A 21,770-nucleotide genomic window follows, 5' to 3' on the forward strand; every position below is an offset into this window, starting at 1 on the left:
CTTCTATTTTAATTAGTTTTTTCCTAAAAGCTCATTTTTTCCACTGATACCACGTGTGTCAATAAAATACATAGCAGAAATTACTGTAATGAGATAGTTATTACAAATGACAAAAAACCAGACTCCTATTCTAACAGCTCAGATTTACTGTAATTTGAAGGTATAATAAATATTTCCACAATTTTGTGCAAAATTTTATGGCTGTTTTAATGAGATACCTTGAGAAATGCATGACAATAAAAGTTATAAAAGAACAAAGGAAAAGTCATGGTACTGCAGTCATCTGCATAGGCAGAAGAAAACAAAAACCACTTCCACAATACTGGCAAAAATAAGAGAATAAATTAAATGTGGAAACTAAGTAAGTATATTTTAATATGCTGAAAACAGTAACCAACCACACATGTTAGTTCTGAACAATACTATTTTTACTGTAGAAATTTACATAAAAACAAATTTTGTAGCTGATTACATCTGTAGTGTTGTTTACAATCCAAATGGAGAAAATACAGACTAATGGCAAGTGGCAGGAGGCACAGCAACAGTTCTTTGTCGTTTTCTTGCTTCCAAACCAGAGAAGAATTCGTGAATGTCTTCAGCCCGCACAACCTTTTTGCTGTCAGCAAATTTCCGGAGGTACTCCTTTAGGCATGTCTTCATATCATTATACCCTGGAACAGGTAAGTGTAGTTATATCGTATACCAATTTTACTGACCAGAATATTTGTTAACTGCACAAATCCATCACAAAATCACCCAGTTCCAAACCCCCCCCCCCCCCCCCCAATAAAACCACCCCCGACACACACACCACACCACACCACAAAGAAGACATAATGGTAGTATGAGTAAGCAAACAGGAATGTTTGCTGCGGGTAATACAAGGATGGAGTGTGAGGGCAAAAGAGTACACAAGAGCTGCTGACACGGGCAGTTCGTTCTGAAGTGAAACGCACTGGGCTAGGCCACACAGGATTGAATAGAAAGAACACTGGAATGGGTTATGAAAGCTACTACACAAATTGCTAGAACTTTTAGGAAATGGGCAAGGTTGTGATACAACTCTCTAAAGCAAAGCAACTGAGTTTGAAAATGCAGTATAACCCCACTTTTAGGTTCCTGGAATTAATGTTTTCCCACCGTTTACGACATTTTTTCGTTTCCGTCAAATTTCCTATGTCCACAATGTCAACTTGCACCCAATTTTGTGTCGTCATATTTATAATTTTCCAGTGATTTACACATTACGAAAAAAATGACGCTGGCAAGATGTTGGCCGTCCAATAGCTTTTAGAAATATTACGTGGTTAAGTCTCTTGACACCAGGCACTCTGCTCAGCAGATTTTAACAGGTAAATGTGTAAAAGTTGGAACAATTTGTGTATCTCCCGCCGCTGCCAAGCTCTAATTGGTATGGTGGCTGATGGGAGTAACTAGGTTCATTCAAGTAAAGATATCATGACCAATCACAACTATTCCCAAACTGTCTCCACTGCGCAAGTGCAGTTTCGTGGTGGTTGTGATCATCGTGACACCTTTGTCGAACCATATATAGCGTGTTTTGGTGTTTGGCCACTTGTAGTGCTAGCTGACACTGTCATTCACTTTTCATGGCTCAAATGTTTTTAGTTTAAAAACAGTGCCAGTTATGTATTTTATTCATGCTGAGCAAAACTTGTTAGAAGAATTTATTCTCATTGTCAAGTGCAGCATACTTATGCATTTTTTGTGATGTTACACAAACAATGGGAGTGATTGTTTTAGTGTGTGTGGTTTTCCAGATAACTGAGGCGGTACAGTACCTGATAACCTCAAAAAGATGACTACAATGCAAGAGACACAGAACAACACATATTCAAACACCACACAAAATACTTATGCACAGATTTGGACTCGACACCGAGAAAAAATTCTCGAAATGCATCATGCTAAGTATGAAAAAATACGTAACTAGTGTAGTATTTCATTATTTAAATAATGAATGGCAGCCGCAGGCTTTCAAAAACATCGATTATGATGTATGAAATTTGAGTCAAATGTTTCTAATTCCCAGAAAGTTATCAATTCCAGTTACATCGGCAGTTTTTATTAGATAATAAACAAGACCCTGAAAAGTCTTTTGATGCTTCTTATGTACAAATATCATACATAAAGTGAGAAAATGCAAGGGGGTATCCTATATGTAACTTTTACACCTTAAAAGGTTATTTCCCATGTGTTACATTTTCTCGCATATCACTGTACTATTCAAACTTGTGGCCTGCTACTTTCTTTATCATAACTCTTACATGTTTTCTCAGGAGTACCATCAATCTAACCCATTTCTGAACTTCCGATGATCCACGCTTTCTGTCAGGAGTTTGAGTTACAGCAGAAAAACCATTTTGTTCTCACAATGCTCTAGGAAAATTAACATCTTCTCAGGCAGACCTACGCTGGCCAGGGTAACCACACACAACTGGGAGACAACTGATGCCACAGTATTGGCTGCTGGCAACTATCTTGGCTTAACGGCAATCCATCTTGATAGAATGTAGCATACCTTGAGAGTGAGGTTTTTACAGTCTTTGTGAAACAGGCAATTTTAAGTTGATTCACATGTTCTCCGAGACACAGACAACATTGCACTTGCACACTTCACAGTGGTTGCTTAAGATTTTATTGTGACAGTGAGGGATGCTGATGAGCCAATAGCTTGAGGACTCCAGGGATCACCAGGCCACTACACAGCCATCATTGCCTGGGCCTCTGAAAGAAGATTAGATTTGCAATAGAGAAAGGGAAGCAGTACCACAATTGTTGCACAATTATGAGTATGAATACCTGCATCTGGTTTGAGTGTGACTGAAAATTTCCAAGAATAATTTGTGTGTGGAGAATGGTATTCCGTGTCACTTTTAACGACTAAAGACATCCTGCAAATGGCCAGAGGGGACCTCCCGAGTGTGCGTTACAGTATATTAAATATTTTCAGCGAGGAATGTTGACATACTGCTGATGATTTCTTTCGAAACACTGCACAACAGGATGGTTCTGTGTGTAAATGAGGCACAGACAATCATGTGTACACTTTCGGGTCTTCTGCAAGTTGGTGTTCCCATTTTACAGAAAATATTTCAATGACTGACTCAGTCGTCTTATTCAGGTTCTTTGAATTTTGGTGTTATGTGTGCTCACTGCCTGGACTCCAATCAGCCTGGTTGGAACTGAGCCAGTGAGTACAGACAACAGCAAAACTCGCAGCACCAGAAGATGACAGATGGGTCAGTTGTCAAAATACGGTGCGTAAAATTGAAGCAACAACTCGGCAGAACACGCATAGTAAGACAGACGGATAGTAAGACAGAATTTCCTCAAAAGCAAACTTAAAAACATTTAAATGTGCACACTATAGGATGTAAAACTGAGTCAACTTATTTCCCGATTCCCACATTCTTACTTGGTGTCAAAACGGTGAAGATTACTTATATCTTAGGTTAGAAATAGAATATATATGTTAATGTAATGGTACGAAAATAATATGAGAAATACCTAATACTGAACCCTTAAAATTAAGTATGTTTACTAAGTCAGCTAAACTCTGCGACTGAATAACAGAGAAAATGACTAATTCAGGTACAGTTATTAACACATCGAAAATGACACAACTTTTAACGTAGTGTTTTATGAGAAGCAATTAATTTGGATATCTTTTTCATAAAACTCTTCTTATTAATGTTGGCTGATCGGTTCAAAAGTTGCAGAATTTGTAATGCAATGCAAGTCACTTTGAGTGGTGTATAGTAGGGAGAAGAGAATAGCAGTGGGTGGGGGTATAGTAAGCCTGAAATTTGTGTTTAGACTAGTAAGGATGAGGAGCTCTCTTCAGAATGCCAGATTATAAAGTTTCGTGTTTTATATAATTTCTGGGAATAAAATGGCAGTGCAGAGAAGCATTGATCCTTAAAGTATTTTGCAAGTGCAATTCACATTGCAACTTGGAATTATTCTTCCTGTGAAGCCACGGAGGAACTTTTAAAATTTTTATAGGGAAGTGTTTTCAAAGTGTTGCCAAAAAAAACTAATGCTGCTGCAAGAGAGCCGCATTTTAGTGAATACACTGCTGAATTTAAAACCAATTCCTTACACTGCCCAGCTGATTCTATAACATCAACTCTGGATAGAAAATCAACTCCAGCTATATCGGTTTGTATTGCCATTACAAAGGCTTCAAATAACATTAAGAACTTCTCATATTTTTAAAAAGGGAACTGCTGTGCAGCTGTGTGCAATTGGCCTCTAGACAACAGATGAGCCAAAATCATTCAAGTACATCTGATTCTGCATTTATTTCCCCTCGCAAGCTACAGTGTTTGCCAATGACATACTCAGAAAATAGTAGCGAGCTCCTTGTGGCTGTACAGTAGTTTCCCTGGGATATTTAAATTATGTCCCAGAATGTCCCTTATGTATTTTCTGCTAACAACAAAAACATGCTGTACATGAATTATGTTATACACAAACACATATGACATACACAAGCACCATGAAAGAGTCAAGAAAATAATTTTCACATAGACTGTATTTTTATAAGTTTCTGAGCACATTTTCCTTGCAAGAAGTCATGATCCTATCTAGCTTTTTCATTTGTCTGTGTAGGATACTGTATTTTGAAGACTGCTTATTCAATGAGCTCGCATTCAAGGAAGTATACAGGACCATATTCAACACACTACTGACAAATCACCTGATTATTAGAGTGATCAACTGCTGATTCATGCTGCCTGCATAAGAAGTATATATTTTCAGTGTACATTTCTTGAACGGATTCATATCCCTGAAGGTTCCTTTCCTAACGGTATCTATTATGGATGAATGAATGATTGTGTAACATCTCAAGACTCCAATGTAAGAAAAGCAATATTATTACAATATATTTTAATACGCTGCCCTTTGCGATTCTTAGCAAGGCAGCGATGGGCGTTAATTTAACACTCTGACTGAGCAATTGCCTTTCTTTCTTCGAAGATGTGGACATTATCAGAGATTAGTTCTGGTTAATTATTTGTAGGAGATAGATGTTTCTTGTAATAAGTTCAGCTGCCATTTTGAGGGAGCATATTTGTAGGAGATAGATGTTTCTTGTAATAAGTTCAGCTGCCATTTTGAGGGAGCATAATATGAGTAATTATTACTGTGGCTTCTTACGTTTTAGCGTACAAAAAGGGCATATATGAGTGTAGATTGCCAATCTGAACTCTACAGTGCTCTAACAAAAATTGAAAGGAAAAGTAAATGAAGCTTTCTCTTTATCATTTAATAGTTACTACTAATTCCCTCAGACTTCCAGGTTCGCAGATTAAGCTGCCGGACAGTGACAAGGTTGTGGAGAAAGCAAATTGTTCTCATGCCTCATAATTTCAACTACCACAGTCACAATAATAATGTCAAAGGGACTTTAAATTTACCATAATATCAATTTACTAAATCTACAACTTTATACACAATGAAATTCAAGGATACAGCAGAGGAAGAGACTAACTATACAGAGAGTTAAAGATAGAGGGAGACACTGGTGCAGACAGATGCTTACGTCTAAAAACATTATACGATTGAGAATTTGTTTTCTCGGTACCCTACCTTCAATAGCTTCCACTTGCTGAACACGCCCAAGTGAAGAAAGAGCCCGCATGCCTCTTTCATATTGTGATTCTGTTTCCGTACCACTTCCTTCTGCTTCGTAAGCTTGTACAGTGTCCTTTTCATCAAGAAGAAAAAGTACTCCTTCACTTTCATACATAGCCTGCGTACAAAGAAAAGATATAACACCACAATGCCAAAATAATGCAGTGTGCCATGTTGCAACACAATTCTATATCAGTTATCCAGATTTTGTTTCTGGATTAAATAATATTAATTTTAGTAAACATTCATTTTAGTCTACAAACTAAGTATTGGAGGGAAATGAATAGTGCACTAATTATTAAAATGCTGATGCTTAGTGTTTTCCTGACTTTCTTATTACCAAGTTCAGACTGTATGAACATTTGTGTTTATTTGCCTTAAATCCTGAAAACAAAAATTCATATATCTAATGCAATGTGGAAATACATCCAAAGTGCACCACACTGTGTGTTCTGTGCAATTCAGGCATATGAAAATAATTACTACTGTCAGGAGAGAAGCATAAAATTGAGAACATTATTTATCAAACAATGGACAATACTTTAATCATGGTCAATAAATACATACCACGAAAAAAATTAGTTATTGTGGAAAACAAAAAAAAAAAAACAAAAAAGGGGGGGGGGGGGGGGGCACAGTTCTGTTGGATGTGGTATTCTGTTGCCTCCCCCTGACCTCTGAACTGACTTACCCAGACAGTTATGAGGGGACCTTCAGTTTAACTTCGATTCCGACTCATGGTGAAACTTGGCATTTTTCACGTTGACAAAACTTGCCAGCGGGGAAAGAAGTAGTAAGTGACAGATAAAAAACCCTAGGACTGACTGGGGATTGAACCTGAGACCTTTTGATTTGTAGTCTAGTGCTTTACCACAACCTAGAAAAACAAACTGTTTAACATAATGTGTGAGAACACGAACTGTCATCACAACAGCTTATTCATGCATAGATTGAATGCTTTATAGAGAGAGTGTGCACGTTTTGGTTGTGTGCGCGTGTGTTTTATGGTGCAAAAAAACAACTGAGGTCATACGTGTCACACTGCCACAGTCTGGGATTTCTGCAGAAAACCATTCATGACGTGGGTAGACAAAGTAAAGAGATGATCAACTGCAGAATGCTCCGATCTAAATCCACACTGTGCATTCATGAGTAAATGGCGAGATTCAATCCACCACACCAGCCGGCTAGGAATCATACGTCCCATCACCTTGCAAATGCAGCTGGTAAGAGAGATGGGGCGGTAGCTGGGAGGAAGGGTTTTGTCCTTAGCAGGCTTAGGTATGGGCTTCATGCCAGCATCCAGGAAATGTGCCCTCAGCCCAGATGCGGTTGTACGTGTTTAGCAGAAAGTTCTTGCCCGCAAGAGAGTGGTGCTGCAACATCTGAATGCGGATAGCGTCCAGCCCTGGGGCGCAGGACCAGGATGAGCTGAGAGCATGAGCTAGCTCCCTCATAGTGAAGGCGGCATTGTAGCACTCACGATTGGGAGAAGAGAAGGGTATCGCCTGAGCCTCTTCCACTTGTTTCCTATGGATAAAGGCAGGGTGATAGTAAGAAGAGGGCGGCCCAAGGTGTTGGAGATAGCAACAGGATCCACAGTGACAGCGGCACCTACTGTCAGGCCGGGAATGGGGGAATGGATCTTGGTTCCAGAGAGCCATCAGAGGTTGGCCCACACAACAGAGGAAGGTGTGGAACTGGTAAAAGAACTAGTGAACGAAATCCAACTAGCTCTTTTGCTATCCCGAAGAACTCGACGACACTTTGCACGCATCTGTTTATAATGAATGCAGTTTTCCCACGAAGGGTGGCAGTTAAAAACACGGAGAGCACCTCCCCGTGCGCAAACTGCGTCGCGGCGCACCTCAGTCCACCGAGGGACTGGGACATGATGTGGTAAAGAGGAAGTGTGAGAAAAGGAACGTTTTGCAGCAGTAAGGATAATGTTTGTAAGATAGTCCACCCGGTCATCACAACTGAGGAAATCTTGTTCTGCGAAGAAGAAGTAAAGCTGCCAGTCAGCCTTAGTAAGCTGCCATTTGGGCATGCATGTGGATGGGTTAGGAGTCAGAAGATGGACAGCACATGGGAAGTGGCCGCTCGAGTAGGTGTCAGAAAGAACGGACCACTGAAGACGATGGGCAAACTGGGCAGGTGTGCGAGGAGTCAGAAAAGAAAATGGGTGCACCAGTGTTAAGGCAGAAGAGGTCAAGTTGGTTAAGAATATTGGCCGAGACGGCATCTCCCTGGCAGGCCCTGGGAGAACCCCAAAGGGGATGATGCGCATTAAAGTCACAGAGTAGCAAAAACGGTGGAGGTAGCTGCCCAGTAAGCTGAAAAGCCAGCCCCGGTGACATCAAAGGACGGAGGTACATAAATGGTACAGAGGGTGAAAGTCGGGTGGGGAAGGAAGAGGCAAACGGCAACAGCTTGAAGACTGGTAGTCAGGGAGATGGGTTGACTATGAAGGTCATCCCATATAAGCAGCTTGACACCCCCACGAGATGGGATGCCGACCTCAGGGGGAAGGTCAAAACGAATCGGTAAGTAATGTAGAAGCTCAAAGCGGTCCTCAGGGCACAATTTCATTTCCTGAAGGCGAAGCACAAGGGGATGCTGCGATGCTAGAAGCAGCCGTAAATCCTCGTTGTGGGACCGAAGGCAGCGAACGTTCCATTGGAGGACAGTCACGAGGAGGAAGAGATGTAGGGGTGTCAGCTCAGTGTCCGTCGAGGGACAGCCAGTGGAGAGTTGCTACTGCAGGGCACAGAAGCAGGAGGATCCTGCTCCACGGGGTCCACACAAGCATCGGCGAGCTTGTGCGGTCAGTCGGTGGAGTCTAACATCGAAAAATGGTTGGTGGTGTGCACCAGCGAGACAGAGACCGGCCAGGCTAAGTGACCACGTGACGATGCCATTGAGCAGGATCTTCGAGTTGGTGAAGGGGAAGACCGTTTGTCTTTAGCGGAATTGTTCGAGCCCTTCAGCTTAGAGGAAGACTTGGGTGTTGGTTGGCTGGAGGGACGGAGGAAGTCTTCCCGGGAGTACTCCTGGCCTTTCCTGCCTGCCGGTTGTGTAGTGGGTAGCTTCGCCTCATGAGGCGAGGGTTTGACAATTTGTTGCACAGCAGGACATGGGGACGGTGATGCTACCTTGCACGGGCTACTTCACAATCTCGGAGTAAAATTTGAGGTCGCACGTCTGTGTAGCCGTGTCCTTCATGGAGCGAGGGGTAACAGACACGAGAACACAGGGTTTACAGCTAGCCAGTAACTTGCGAGGTACTGGGTAAGGCACTTTTTCCTTTACCCGAATCACTTGAACAGCCCACTCATTGAGATACACGGGACAATCCCGGGAGGAGGCGGCATGGCCGCCATTGCAGTTGATACAGCAGGGAGAAGGAGGCAAACATTCACCCTCATGTGCATCCCTGCCACAGGTTACGCATTTGGCCGGGTGTCGACAAGATGTTCTAGTGTGATACAACCGATGACACTGGTAACAGCGCATCGTATTCGGAATGTACGGCCAGACTGTGATGATTTCGTATCCTGCTTTAATCTTGGACAGCAGCACCACCCTATCAAAGGTGAGAAAAAGAGTGCGGGTGGGCACCAAGGAAGAATTGACCTTTTTCATGACACGGTGAACAGCAATGACACATTGGTCGGAGAGGTACGATTGTATTTCAGCCTCGGTTAGACCGCCAAGCAGCCTGCTGTAAACTATACCGTGGGAAGAATTCAAAGTTCTATGTGCCTCGACACGAACAAGGTAGTCGTGGAGAAGCGAGGTAGCAAGAAGTAGTTGTGCTCGAGTATCACAAGCCGTCTCCAAAAGCCAAGTGCCATTCCATAAATGAGAGCAGGATTTCACAGGGCCCCCAATGGCATCAACACCTTTCTGAATAATAAACGGATTGACTGTGATGAAGGACTGACCATCTTCAGTATGTGATACAACAAGGAACTGTGGTGCAGTGGGAAGGGTCTTCAAATCAGTAGCCTCATTAAGTTTTCGGTTCGTTGATGTTGATGGAGTGACTCATCATGAGGAAATTCCCCACGATTGCCAGTGTCTCCAATGGCGTGCTCCCTCTGACTGGGGGGAGGGGGGGCTACATAAGGGGACGCACCTGCCTTCATACCTCAGGTCACACCTCCCAAACCTCTGATGAGGGACCAATGGGCAATCTGGGAAGGTTATAGCTCAGGCAATCACCCCTCCCTGGGCCTGGCCTGTACCATGGGGTACGTGCGAACCCTACCTGTCAACCCGGGGCTGGGAATTACGCATTACCCAGTCACCTTTTACATGTCAGGCGTGTGGGTGGGCCTTCAGGAGTGCACAGGGAGGAAAGTTGAGACTGTTCACAGGCCAGCAACAGAATGCAGAACATTCCCAATAATACCCCAGACATGTTCACCAAGGGAGGGAAAAAAAATAGCAAGAGGATAGACATGCAGCACGGAAGGGAGAAAGTGCTGCAAAGGCTGAGGCCCCATGGCAGCCAAGCACGAACCCAGCAAGTTTAATGAATCAAAAAAGAATATACGTGGCTGACTCGGTCTTATGCTGCAGCTCTGTGGTGACAACTTAGCATTGACCAATTCAGATACAAACAATTGTTCAATTCTTCCATCAAGTATAATACCCAGCAGAAGAGGACAGCATGCTGTTGTGTTTCCACTGTGGACACACTGTTCGGTACAGCAGAGAAAGACGATGTGTGTCTAACGACTATTATGCCACTACACATCAATTATCACAACCGTCCTATTTGGTCCAGTGAACTGCATACAATTAGAGTCAATATGTGGGACGAAAGTTGTTGTCTTAGCCTGCATGAGATCGCTCCCCAACACACTGCAGCCACTCCACATTGCTGTACAGAAGTATCGGCCACTTGCCTAACTGCTGACTGAAGGGAAACTAAGCAAAGTGACTATCTACAGAGGTCAGGCCGCCACATATGAAAATCCTCCTCACGCAACAATTACCCAGATGCTCAGAAATCGCACCAATGGCCAACCTGAGCTCACGTGCTTCTTTTTCTTGTACGTCAAATGCTTATCATTGCCATCTTAAGAACACTCGTGTCCTGTGATAAGAAAGTGATTGTACTGAAGGTCGCAAATGAGGAATACTTCCACCCAACAGGAGCATATATTACAAGAATAGCTATCAATGACAGAATCCAAGCTTTTGAACTTGTCAGAATGTAGCCATAATGTTATTCGCAGGCATCACAAGCAGTCATAGGCAATGGAAGATCAGAGCTTCAGCTTGATGAAGCTGTTTCAACTAGCACAGAACAAAGTACTCTGGACATTCATTTGCCACTGATGACAGTATAATTCTGCTGTCATCAATGACATGAGCACCAGTTGCCAATCAAGATTCAGTTAAACTGCAAAGCTACTGTTGGTTCCAAAAAGTTACAAAGGCTTATAAAAGGAAACTACATACTAATGACGATCACAATCACTGCAGGCAGTCAAAGGGAACTTGTGATCACTAATTTTTATGAGCAGCCATAGCTCACGCGTATATGTGCATGCATAAGAGCAGCTTACTGTCACTGACTAACAATCATGCTCTGCTTCTCCTGTAGACAGTGCAGTTTTTATTGTGACACCTCCGACTGCCTGAAAGAGCAAAGTATTTCTCAACTACGGACATGCTGAAAGGCTATTGGCAAATTAAGGATGATGAGGCTCACCAGGAAACTACTGCCTTCGTAACAACTGACGGTCTCTGTTTCAAAATTATGTCATTCAGATTGTGTAATGCTCCAGCCACCTTCGAGCATACTATGCGCAACTGGCTTTTGATACCTTATATGGACAGTATGTCTACTATCTGGATGACATTGTGGTTTTTTTGAAGACACTTTAAGAAAATCTAAGCCTCCCAAAAACCACACTGAACTATGTTCAGACCATAGGCCTCCACCTTAATCCAACAAAATGCTTCTTGATCACCCAGAAATAAATATGTAGTTAGTCCCAATCCACAGATAATAGGAGCAGTCATAGATTTTCCTACTCCTTCGCACGTTCACGACGTGACAAGTTTTTTCAGAATGTGCTCACGTTACTGGTGATGTCTACAAGACTTCTGCACTGATGCCCGTAGCCTTAAGAATTACTGCAGGGAGACACCAAATTTTTCTGGACCAAGCACAAAGAAATATCTTTACTTGTCCTTAAGAAGGTGTTAACAACTTCTCCAGTCCTAGCATTATATGACGAGAATGCCAAAACAGACAGTCATAATGACACTATCGGTTATCGATTGGATGCAGTGCTAGTGCAAAATCAAATTCAGTAAGGTGCTGGAAAGGTGATAGCTTATGCTTCCAGGGCACTCTCCAAGGCTGAGATAAACTACACTCTACTGAGAAAATGTGCTTTGCAATTATTTGGGACACCAACAAGTTCTGACTTTATTTATTTGGCAATCCATTCACTGTTGGGAAAAACCAGCATTATGCTGCCTGACTAACCTGAAGGATCCATCATGTTGACTGGCAAGATGGGACATTGAGGCTTCAGGTGTATGACATCACAGTGGTATACAAAACAAACACAAGGACGCCGAATACCTTTTGAGGAATCCTTGAACATAGCAGTGTAGATGAAGTCTGAGTCAACACCACATTAAACAATGTTGGTGCCAACCACAGGGAAGTTCAAGCACTGCCCAAAACCACAGAAGCCTTAATGGAGGGGGAATCGGTCTGAAGAGATTTCCGATCAACGAACAGAACATTACATACGACACACTGTAATCCAATACGGTGGAAACAGTTACCTCTCTTCCCAGCCCATCTAAAGCTAACTATCCTGAAGTATTTCCACGATGCACTAACATCTGGTCACCTGGGCTTCACAAAGACTAGAACGAGTCAGATGCAGGTGTCACTGGCCATGTCTCTATTAATCTATTGAACACAACTTGAGCTACTGTGAGGTATGCGAGCAAGTGCTTCAATTACCACCAGAGAATCTGATATCAATTCCACATATAGTAGTGCTATTGCAAAGGACTGGCTTCAACCTATTGGGGATGTTCCCGAAGTCCATGAACTGGAATCTATGGATAATAGTCTGCACTTACTACCGGACCTGCTAAGCTGTCAAAAAAGGCGTTGTCAATGGCTGAAGCCCCGGAAATCGCAAAATTTCTTGTAGAAGACATCATTCCGAATCACGGAGCACCCTGTGCAATGGTGTCCGATAGTGGAAAAATTTTCCAGTAAAAGCTAGTATCACCAGTAATTTCATGTTGCAACATTGCCTACAAGATAACTACCTACCACCCGCATACAGATGGTCTCACAGAACTCTTTAATAAGAAACTGACAGGTATGCTCTTGATGTATGTCTATGATAAACAGTGAGATAGGGATCCGTTAATCCCCTTATGACAGCCACTAACAGCACACCGCTCTTTGTGCTCAATGGTCGTGAGGACAACGATGTGTACGCTGTTCCTGTTACAAGCAAACGACACTCAGCATGACTAAACACAACACATCATCTGGACTGAGGAACCAAGTCAGTTGGGCTTCACACTGACCTGGATGTGTCTGTTGGTGGAAGACTTGGTACAGATTTTAGGCCTGTGCAGACAATGGGACTACCTGAAGAGTAATTAAAGCGCTACTTCAGACCACATATTGCACATGACATACAAAGTCAAGGACTATGACCCTTCAATAATAAGATGACAATAGCACAGAGACGCTGTCCTTGTCCTCCTTATGAAACTCTGCTAACAGCCCTGAGGCACAGACTGATAACGTGGCCTTCTTGTTAAAGGGAATTGACGACTCCCTCAAGGATCGTTAAGCTTCGATGGAAGGGGCTGCCTTCAACACTTGTCATGATGAAGATGATATGACAACAAGATCAAAAAACAAGGATCTTCTAGTCCTCCCAACCATCATCAAGATCTAGATCCAGTGTGCCGTAGTCAAAGCAATGAGGAATTCTAAAAGATTAGGTCACTGTGTGTCCAGGAGACAAAGCAATAGTGTGAGCTGTGCTGCACGCAGTGTGGAGTATTGGTTAGCATTGCTAGCTGGTGTGCCACCAGTCGCCAGTTAAAATCCGACCATTCTCAATAATTCACGATTTAGTAGTTATCAACTCTAAAATGTTCTGTGAATCTCTTAAAGTTTGCATAATTTAGAATATTTGGGATCTATACGAACAGCATCACTCTCTGTCCAGGAGTTGAGTTCTGTTTTGGTGGTAGGCTGAAGTTTGTAATAAAACTACTCTCAGTGCTAAGTGTTTTAATACGCTGATGGCCCTGCTTTTGGATCTGGACTAGATTCTAGTAGCAACACGACTATATACTGAAGAGGAATTTTAAACACTTACCTCCAGGCAGGTGTATTTGGAGGCTCAGTGTCAGACTGTCAGTGAGAGTGCATCGCGAGTTCCTGCTGCTAATAAGGCAAGTACACCGTTTGTTTATTACATATTTTTACGAGTTTCAAACAGGAGCGACTTATTTTCAGTTATCTGTGTAGTTACTAGTTTATTTTAATAATTTCTTGCATCTTTGAGTCTTTACCCGGCACAACCTTTTCTTTTAATAACAGTTTAGCGTGGAGTACCGCTGTTGCTATCGACCCTCACATCGTGCAGGCTTGGTGGTGGAGTATTTATCGCTGTCAGAAGTAGTTTACTTGTAGTGAAATTGAAGTAGATAGTTCCTACGAAATAATATGGGTAGAGGTTATACTATACAATCAGACTAAACTTGAATCATTTTACCGACCCCTGACTCAGAAGATATAGTTGCTGAACAGTTCAAAGAAAACTTGAGTCTCATTTCAAACAGGTACCATACTCGTACAACTACTTTTCAGTAGTTGCAGGGGCAACAGTCTGGATGATTGACTGATCTGGCCTTGTAACACTAACCAAAACAGCCTTGCTGTTGTGGTACTGCGAACGGCTGAAAGCAGGGGGAAACTACAGCCGTTACTTTTTCCTGAAGGGATGCAGCTTTACTGTATGGTTAAATGATGATGGCGTCCTCTTGGGTAAAATATTCCAGAGGTAAAATAGTCCCCCAATCGGATCTCCGGGCGGGGACTACTCAGGAGGACGTCGTTATCAGGAGGAAGAAAACTGGCATTCTACGGATCGGAGAGTGGAATGTCAGATCCCTTAATCGGGCAGGTAGGTTAGAAAATTTAAAAAGGGAAATGGATAGGTTAAAGTTAGATATAGTCGGAAGTAGTCAAGTTCGGTGGCAGGAGGAACAAGATTTCTGGTCAGGTGAATACAGGGTTATAAATACAAAATCAAATAGGGGTAACGCAGGAGTAGGTTTAATAATGAATAGGAAAATAGGAGTGCGGGTAAGCTACTACAAACAGCATAGTGAACGCATTATTGCGGCCAAGATAGACACGAAGCCCATGCCTACAACAGTAGTAAAAGTTTATATGCCAACTAGCTCCGCAGATGACGAAGAGATTGATGAAATGTATGATGAGATAAAAGAAATTATTCAGGGAGTGAAGGGAGACGAAAATTTAATAGTCATGGGTGGCTGGAATTCGACAGTAGGAAAAGGGAGAGAAGGAAGCATAGTAGGTGAATATGGATTGGGGCTAAGAAATGAAAGAGGAAGCTGTGTGGTAGAATTTTGCACAGAGCATAACTTAATCATAGCTAACACTTTGATCAAGAATCATAAAAGAAGGTTGTATACGTGGAAGAATCCTGGAGATACTAAAAGGTTAAGACGGAGATTTAGGAACCAGATTTTAAATTGTCGGACATTTCAAGGGGCAGATGTGGACTCTGACCACAATCTATTGGTTATGAACTGTAGATTAAATCTAAAGAAATTGCAAAAAGGTGGGAATTTAAGGAGATGGGACCTGGTTAAACTGACTAAACCAGAGGTTGTACCGAGTTTCAGGGAGAGCATTAGGGAACGATTGACAAGAACAGGGGTAAGAAATACAGCAGAAGACGAATGGGTAGCTCTGAGGGATGAAGTACTGAAGGCAGCAGAGGATCAAGTAGGTAGACGAGGGCTAGTAGAAATCCTTGGGTAACAGAAGAAATATTGAATTTAATTGATGAAAGGAGAAAATATAAAAATGCAGTAAATGAAGCAGGCAAAAAGGAATACAAATGTCTCAAAAAATGAGATGGACAGGAAGTGCAAAATGGCTAAGCAGGCATGGCTAGAGGACAAATGTAAGGATGTAGAGGCTTATCTCACTAGGAGTAAGATAGATACAGCCTACAGGAAAATTAAAGAGACCTCTGGAGAAAGGAGAGCCATTTGTATGAATATCAAGAGCTCAGATGGAAACCCAGTTCTAAGCAAAGAGGGGAAAGCAGAAAGGTGGAAGGAGTATATAGAGGGTCTATACAAGGGCTATGCACTTGAGGACAATATTATGGAAATGGAAGAGGATGTAGAAGAAGATGAAATGGGAGATACGATACTGCATGAAGAGTTTGACAGAGCACTGAAAGTCTAAACAAGGCCCCGGGAGTAGACAACATTCCATTAGAACTACTGACGGCCTTGGGAGAGCCAGTCCTGACAAAACTCTACCATCTGGTGAGCAAGATGTACGAGACAGGCGAAATACCCTCAGACTTCAAGAAGAATATAATAATTCCAATCCCAAAGAAAGCAGGTGTTGACAGATGTGAAAATTACTGAACTATCAGTTTAATAAGTCACAGCTGCAAAATACTAACGCGAATTATTTACCAACGAATGGAAAAAGTGGTAGAAGCCGACCTCGGGGAAGATCAGTTTGGATTCCGTAGAAATGTTGGAACACGTGAGGCAATACTGACCCTACGACTTATCTTAGAAGGAAGATTAAGGAAAGACAAACCTACGTTTCTAGCATTTGTAGACTTAGAGAAAGCTTTTGACAATGTTGACTGGAATACTCTCTTTCAAATTCTAAAGGTGGCAGGGGTAAAATACACGAAGCGGAAGGCTATTTACAATTTGTACAGAAACCAGATGGTAGCTATAAGAGTCGAGGGGCATGAAAGGGAAGCAGTGGTTGGGAAGGGAGTGAGACAGGGTTGTAGCCTCTCCCCGATGTTATTCAATCTCTATATTGAGCAAGCCCTAAAGGAAACAAAAGAAAAATTTGGAGTAGGTATTAAAATCCAGAGAGAAGAAATAAAAATTTTGAGGTTCGCCGATGACATTGTAATTCTGTCAGAGACAGCAAAGGACTTGGAAGAGCTGCTGAACGGAATAGGCAGTGTCTTGAAAGGAGGATATAAGATGAATATCAACAAAAGCAAAACAAGGATAATGGAATGTAGTCGAATTAAGTCGGGTGATGCTGAGGGAATTAGATTAGGAAATGAGACACTTAAAGTAGTAAAGGAGTTTTGCTATTTGGGGAGCAAAATAACTGATGATGGTCGAAGTAGAGAGGATATAAAATGTAGACTGGCAATGGCAAGGAAAGCATTTCTGAAGAAGAGAAATTTGTTAACATTGAGTATAGATTTAAGTGTCAAGAAGTCGTTTCTGAAAGTATTTGTATGGAGTGTAGCCATGTATGGAAGTGAAATGTGGACAACAAATAGTTTGGACAAGAAGAGAATAGAAGCTTTCAAAATGTGGTGCTACAGAAGAATGTTGAAGATTAGGTGGGTAGATCAAGTAACTAATGAGGAGGTATTGAATAGGATTGGGGAGAAGAGAAGTTTGTGGCACAACTTGACTAGAAGAAGGGATCGGTTGGTAGGACACGTTCTGAGGCATCAAGGGATCACAAATTTAGCATTGGAGGGCAGTGTGGAGGTAAAAATCGTAGAGGGAGATGAATACACTAAGCAGATTCAGAAGGATGTAGGTTGCAGTAGGCACTGGGAGATGAAGGAGCTTGCACAGGATAGATTAGCATGGAGAGCTGCATCAAACCAGTCTCAGGACTGAACACCACAACAACAACAACAACAACAACAACACTCGTACAATTCAATCTACCCTCGATATGCTGGAAATTTTTTTACGTTTAAAGCCAGCGGCTGACACAAAACGTCATCCGAAATTGTACTGAATGCTTTCTCATAAAATTATTTTGAACAAATCAACAGTCATGAGTCCACTCGAAGCGTAAATGGTTGCAAAAGCATACTTGACGTCTTAGCAACAAACAATTCTGGACAAATAGGGAGTATCATGTCAAATATAGGGATTAGCGAACACAAAGCAGTTGCTGATAGGCTGAATACCATAACACCAAAAACCATCAAAAAGAAACGCAAAGTACATCTATTTAAAAAAGCTGATAAAAAGGCTCTTAACGCCTTTTTAGGAGACAGTCACCACACCTTCTGATCTGGTCACTTAAGCATAGAAAAGGTGTGGAATGATTTCAGAGAGAGAGAGAGAGAGAGAGAGAGAGAGAGAGAGAGAGAGAGAAAATTGACGGCAAAATATGCCACCACATAAATTAGTAAGTCATGGTACTGATCCCCCATAGTACACAAAACAGGTCAGATTGCTGTTGCAGAAGCAATGAGAAAAGCATGCCAAATTTAAATAAACGCAAAATTCCCATGATTGGCAAAGTTATTCAGAAGTTGGAAATATAGCACGTATTTCAATGCAAGATGCTTTTAATAATTTCCACAATGAAACACGGTCTCAGAATCTGGCAAAAAACCCAAAGAGATTCTGGTCATACATAAAGCACATCAGTGGCAAGATGTAGTCAATACCTTCACTGAGTGATAACAACTGTGAAGTCACTGACGACAGTGCCACTAAAGCAGAGTTATTAAACATTGTTTTCCGAAACTCCTTCACGAAAGAAGACTACGTAAATATTCCTGAGTTCCAATCAAGAACAACTGCCGAGATGAGAAACATAGAAGTAGATATCCTCCGTGTAGCACAGCAGCCTAAATCACTTAATAAAGGCAAGGCCTCCGGTCCAGATTGTATACCAGTCAGGTTCCTTTCAGAGTATGCTGATATAATAGCTCCATATTTAGCAATTATATACAACTGCTCACTCACAGAAAGTTCCGTTCCTAAGACTGGAAAATTGCTCAAGTCACACCAATACCCAAAAAGGGAAATAGGACTAATCCACTGAATTACAGGCCCATATCACTAACGTTGATTTGCAGTATTGTTTTGGAACATATACTGTGTTCAAACATTATGAATTACCTTGAAGAAAATGATTTACTGACAGATAGCACGGATTCAGATAACATTGTTCTTGTGAAACACAACTAGCTCTTTATACTCATGAAGTAACGAGTGCCATCGACAGGGGACGTCAAATTGATTCCATATTTTTAGACTTCCAGAAAGCTTTTGACCGCATTTCTCCCTAGTTCACCTAATCAAACTGCGGCCCTATGGAATATCGCCTCAGTGTGCGACTGGACTCATGATTTCCTGTCAGAAAGGTCACAGTTTGTAGTAAGTTTGTAGTAATAGATGGAAAGTCATTGAGTCTAAAAGAAATAATATCCGATGTTCCCCAAGGAAGTGTTATAGGGCCTCTATTGTTCCTGATCTAAATTAACGACACAGGATACAATCTGAGTAGCCGTCTTAAGATTGTTTGCAGATGATGCTATCACTTACCGTCTTGTAAAGTCATCAGATGACAAAACGAATTGCAAAATGATTTATCGTGCAAAAAGTGGCAACTGACCCTGAATAAAGAAAAGTGTGAAGTTACTCACACGAGTACTAAAAGAAATCTGCTAAATTTCGATTAAACGATAAGTCACACAAATCTGAAGGCTGTAAATTCAGCTAAAAACTTAGCGATTACAATTACAAATAACCTAACCTGGTATGATCACACAGATAATATTGTGAGTAGAGCAAACCAAAGACTGTGATTCACTGGCAGAACTCTTCCAAGGTGCAACAGGTCTACTAAAGAGACTGCTTGCACCACACTTGTCCGTCCTTTTCTGGAGTATTGCTGTGTGGTGTGGGATCTGCATCAGGTGGGACTGATGGATGAAATTTTGAAGGACGGCTCATTTTGTACCATCGTGAAATAGGGGAGATAGTGCCACAGACATGATACATGATTTAGAGTGGGAGTCATTAAAACAAAGGCTTTTTTCACTGCGATGGGATCTTTTCATGAAATTTCAATCACCAGTTTTCTCCTCTGATTGCAAAAACATTCTGTTGGCACCTACCTACATAGGGAGCAATGATCATCACAATAAAATGTGAGAGATCAGGGCTCACACAGAAAAATTTAAGTGCTCATTCTTCCTGCACGCCATTCGAGAGTGGAACAGTAGAGACAGCTTGAAGGTGGTTCATTGAACCCTCTGCCAGGCACTTTATTGTGAATAGCAGAGTAATCACGTAGATGTAAATGAACTGTAGCATACGTTTAGAAATATAGGCCACCAAGCATTCGATAAATGTTATCTAGCAGAAATCTAAGGTGTGGAATATGAATTCCTGCCAATACTGACATGATGTGCTAGACACTAAAGAACAATATAAAACTAATTATGGCTATTTCATAAATCCAACTCATCCTTAGTGTCTGGTATATTACCATTGTCTTAATGAAAAGATATTTGTATGCTTTGCAGTAATAAAAATATAAATCTTGTACCACTTTCTTATTGCATTCCAGTTCATAAAATATCACAATTTAAACCAGTGATAGTCTTTAATGAGATTTCAGATGAATTTTAGAGACATAGCGTGTCGTGCATTAGATGATCTCTGGAATGTCAGTTACATGAGGAGAGAATTCAATGTTCATTTTAAATACGGCAAACGACAAATCTGCTGCCTTATTGATTAACTCAGAGTTTATGTCATATTATAATAATATTCCAAAGAATTAATTTCCTAATCAGTCTTGTACCCATAAAAAGACAGGTGAAGATAATATCACTACTGTCGCCTGCAATACATGTCCCACATACTATATGCAACTATTCACGATATGTCACTAAAACTTGGAAGTAGAGAGAGGAGCACCACTGCATTGTAATTCTTGCTCCACTGCAAACATGGATATAGATATTAGGGTCAATGGAATGAGAGACAGCTGAAACGACAAACTGAACTAGGTCCCAGGGGGCACTATGGCATTTTCTTCAGATACCATGCAGAATCTGCACCTGAATTAGTCCTCCTCTTATTCAGAATCCCTCAGGCCTCCTAACAACTGTACTCTGTGATTCAAAGAAACTCTGTAGATCACATCATTTTACAAGACCAGCAACAGAAATTACCCATTAAACTACCATTCAAGATCTCTGACATCCTTTAGCTCAAATGTAATGAGGTATCTTTAACTGAACAACCACTTCATGTCATCCAACAAGGATTCCGAAATTATTGGTCACGCAAAACTCTCAATTTTCTCATATGGCATTGTAAAAGTCAAGCATCAATGCAATCAGGCAAATGCATTATTTCTAGACTGAACAATTTTTAAACCGATACTTCACAAAAGATTATTAACGCAAGCAAAATAATATGGAGAATCGAAAAAATTTGAAGGATACAGCATGTCATCTTGGATGGAAGACTTCAACAGATGTAGACATGATTTTAACAGTTGTAGACATGATTTTAGGTGTTTCACAGAAGAGAGTATTGGGACCCCTGCTGTTCACGTGTATTCATGACTTGCCTGACAATATTAATAGTTGGTGAATGATGCAACCGGCCAAAAATACTTTTTACAATGTTTTATTTCAGTGCAATAATGGTTTTGGGTTACAATTCCTATCTTCAAATGGCTGACATTTTCAATTACAAGGATGTTTTGATCAATAGCGTATTGTCTGCTCCTGCAGTAAGCTGCAGTAGATAGTAATTTGTTTTGATGTGGTCCATATCAATAGTAGGCAATGAAAAGCTCTATCTACATTTTGTTAAATTTTAAAGGAGAAGCAAAAACTGTTTCTTAAAAATAATTCATATAGAAGTGATACAGATAAAGTTGCTACATGTGTAACTATAGAGTAGAAGCCTAGTTATTGACATATTAGAGTAACCCATGCATTTTCAAATCTCTCTTTGTTAAAGGAATTACTGGTTATTGGAAT

General features: G+C 41.3%; 1 protein-coding gene across 1 annotated transcript in view; it reads right to left on the minus strand.

The window, feature by feature from the left end:
• Positions 1–344: 344 nt before the first annotated feature.
• Positions 345–21,770, minus strand: part of LOC126416160 (putative E3 ubiquitin-protein ligase UBR7) — a 79,383-nt gene continuing 57,957 nt past the window's right edge. The window contains exons 7-8 of the mRNA XM_050083719.1: positions 5,620–5,782; positions 345–671 (exon numbers count right to left, since the gene is read on the minus strand). Coding sequence (XP_049939676.1) covers positions 514–671; positions 5,620–5,782 — 321 coding nt within the window. The 3' untranslated portion in view covers positions 345–513. The remainder of the gene's footprint in view (positions 672–5,619; positions 5,783–21,770) is intronic.

The sequence above is a fragment of the Schistocerca serialis genome, chromosome 8 (genome assembly GCF_023864345.2).
Source record: "Schistocerca serialis cubense isolate TAMUIC-IGC-003099 chromosome 8, iqSchSeri2.2, whole genome shotgun sequence".
Classification (NCBI taxonomy): domain Eukaryota; kingdom Metazoa; phylum Arthropoda; class Insecta; order Orthoptera; family Acrididae; genus Schistocerca; species Schistocerca serialis.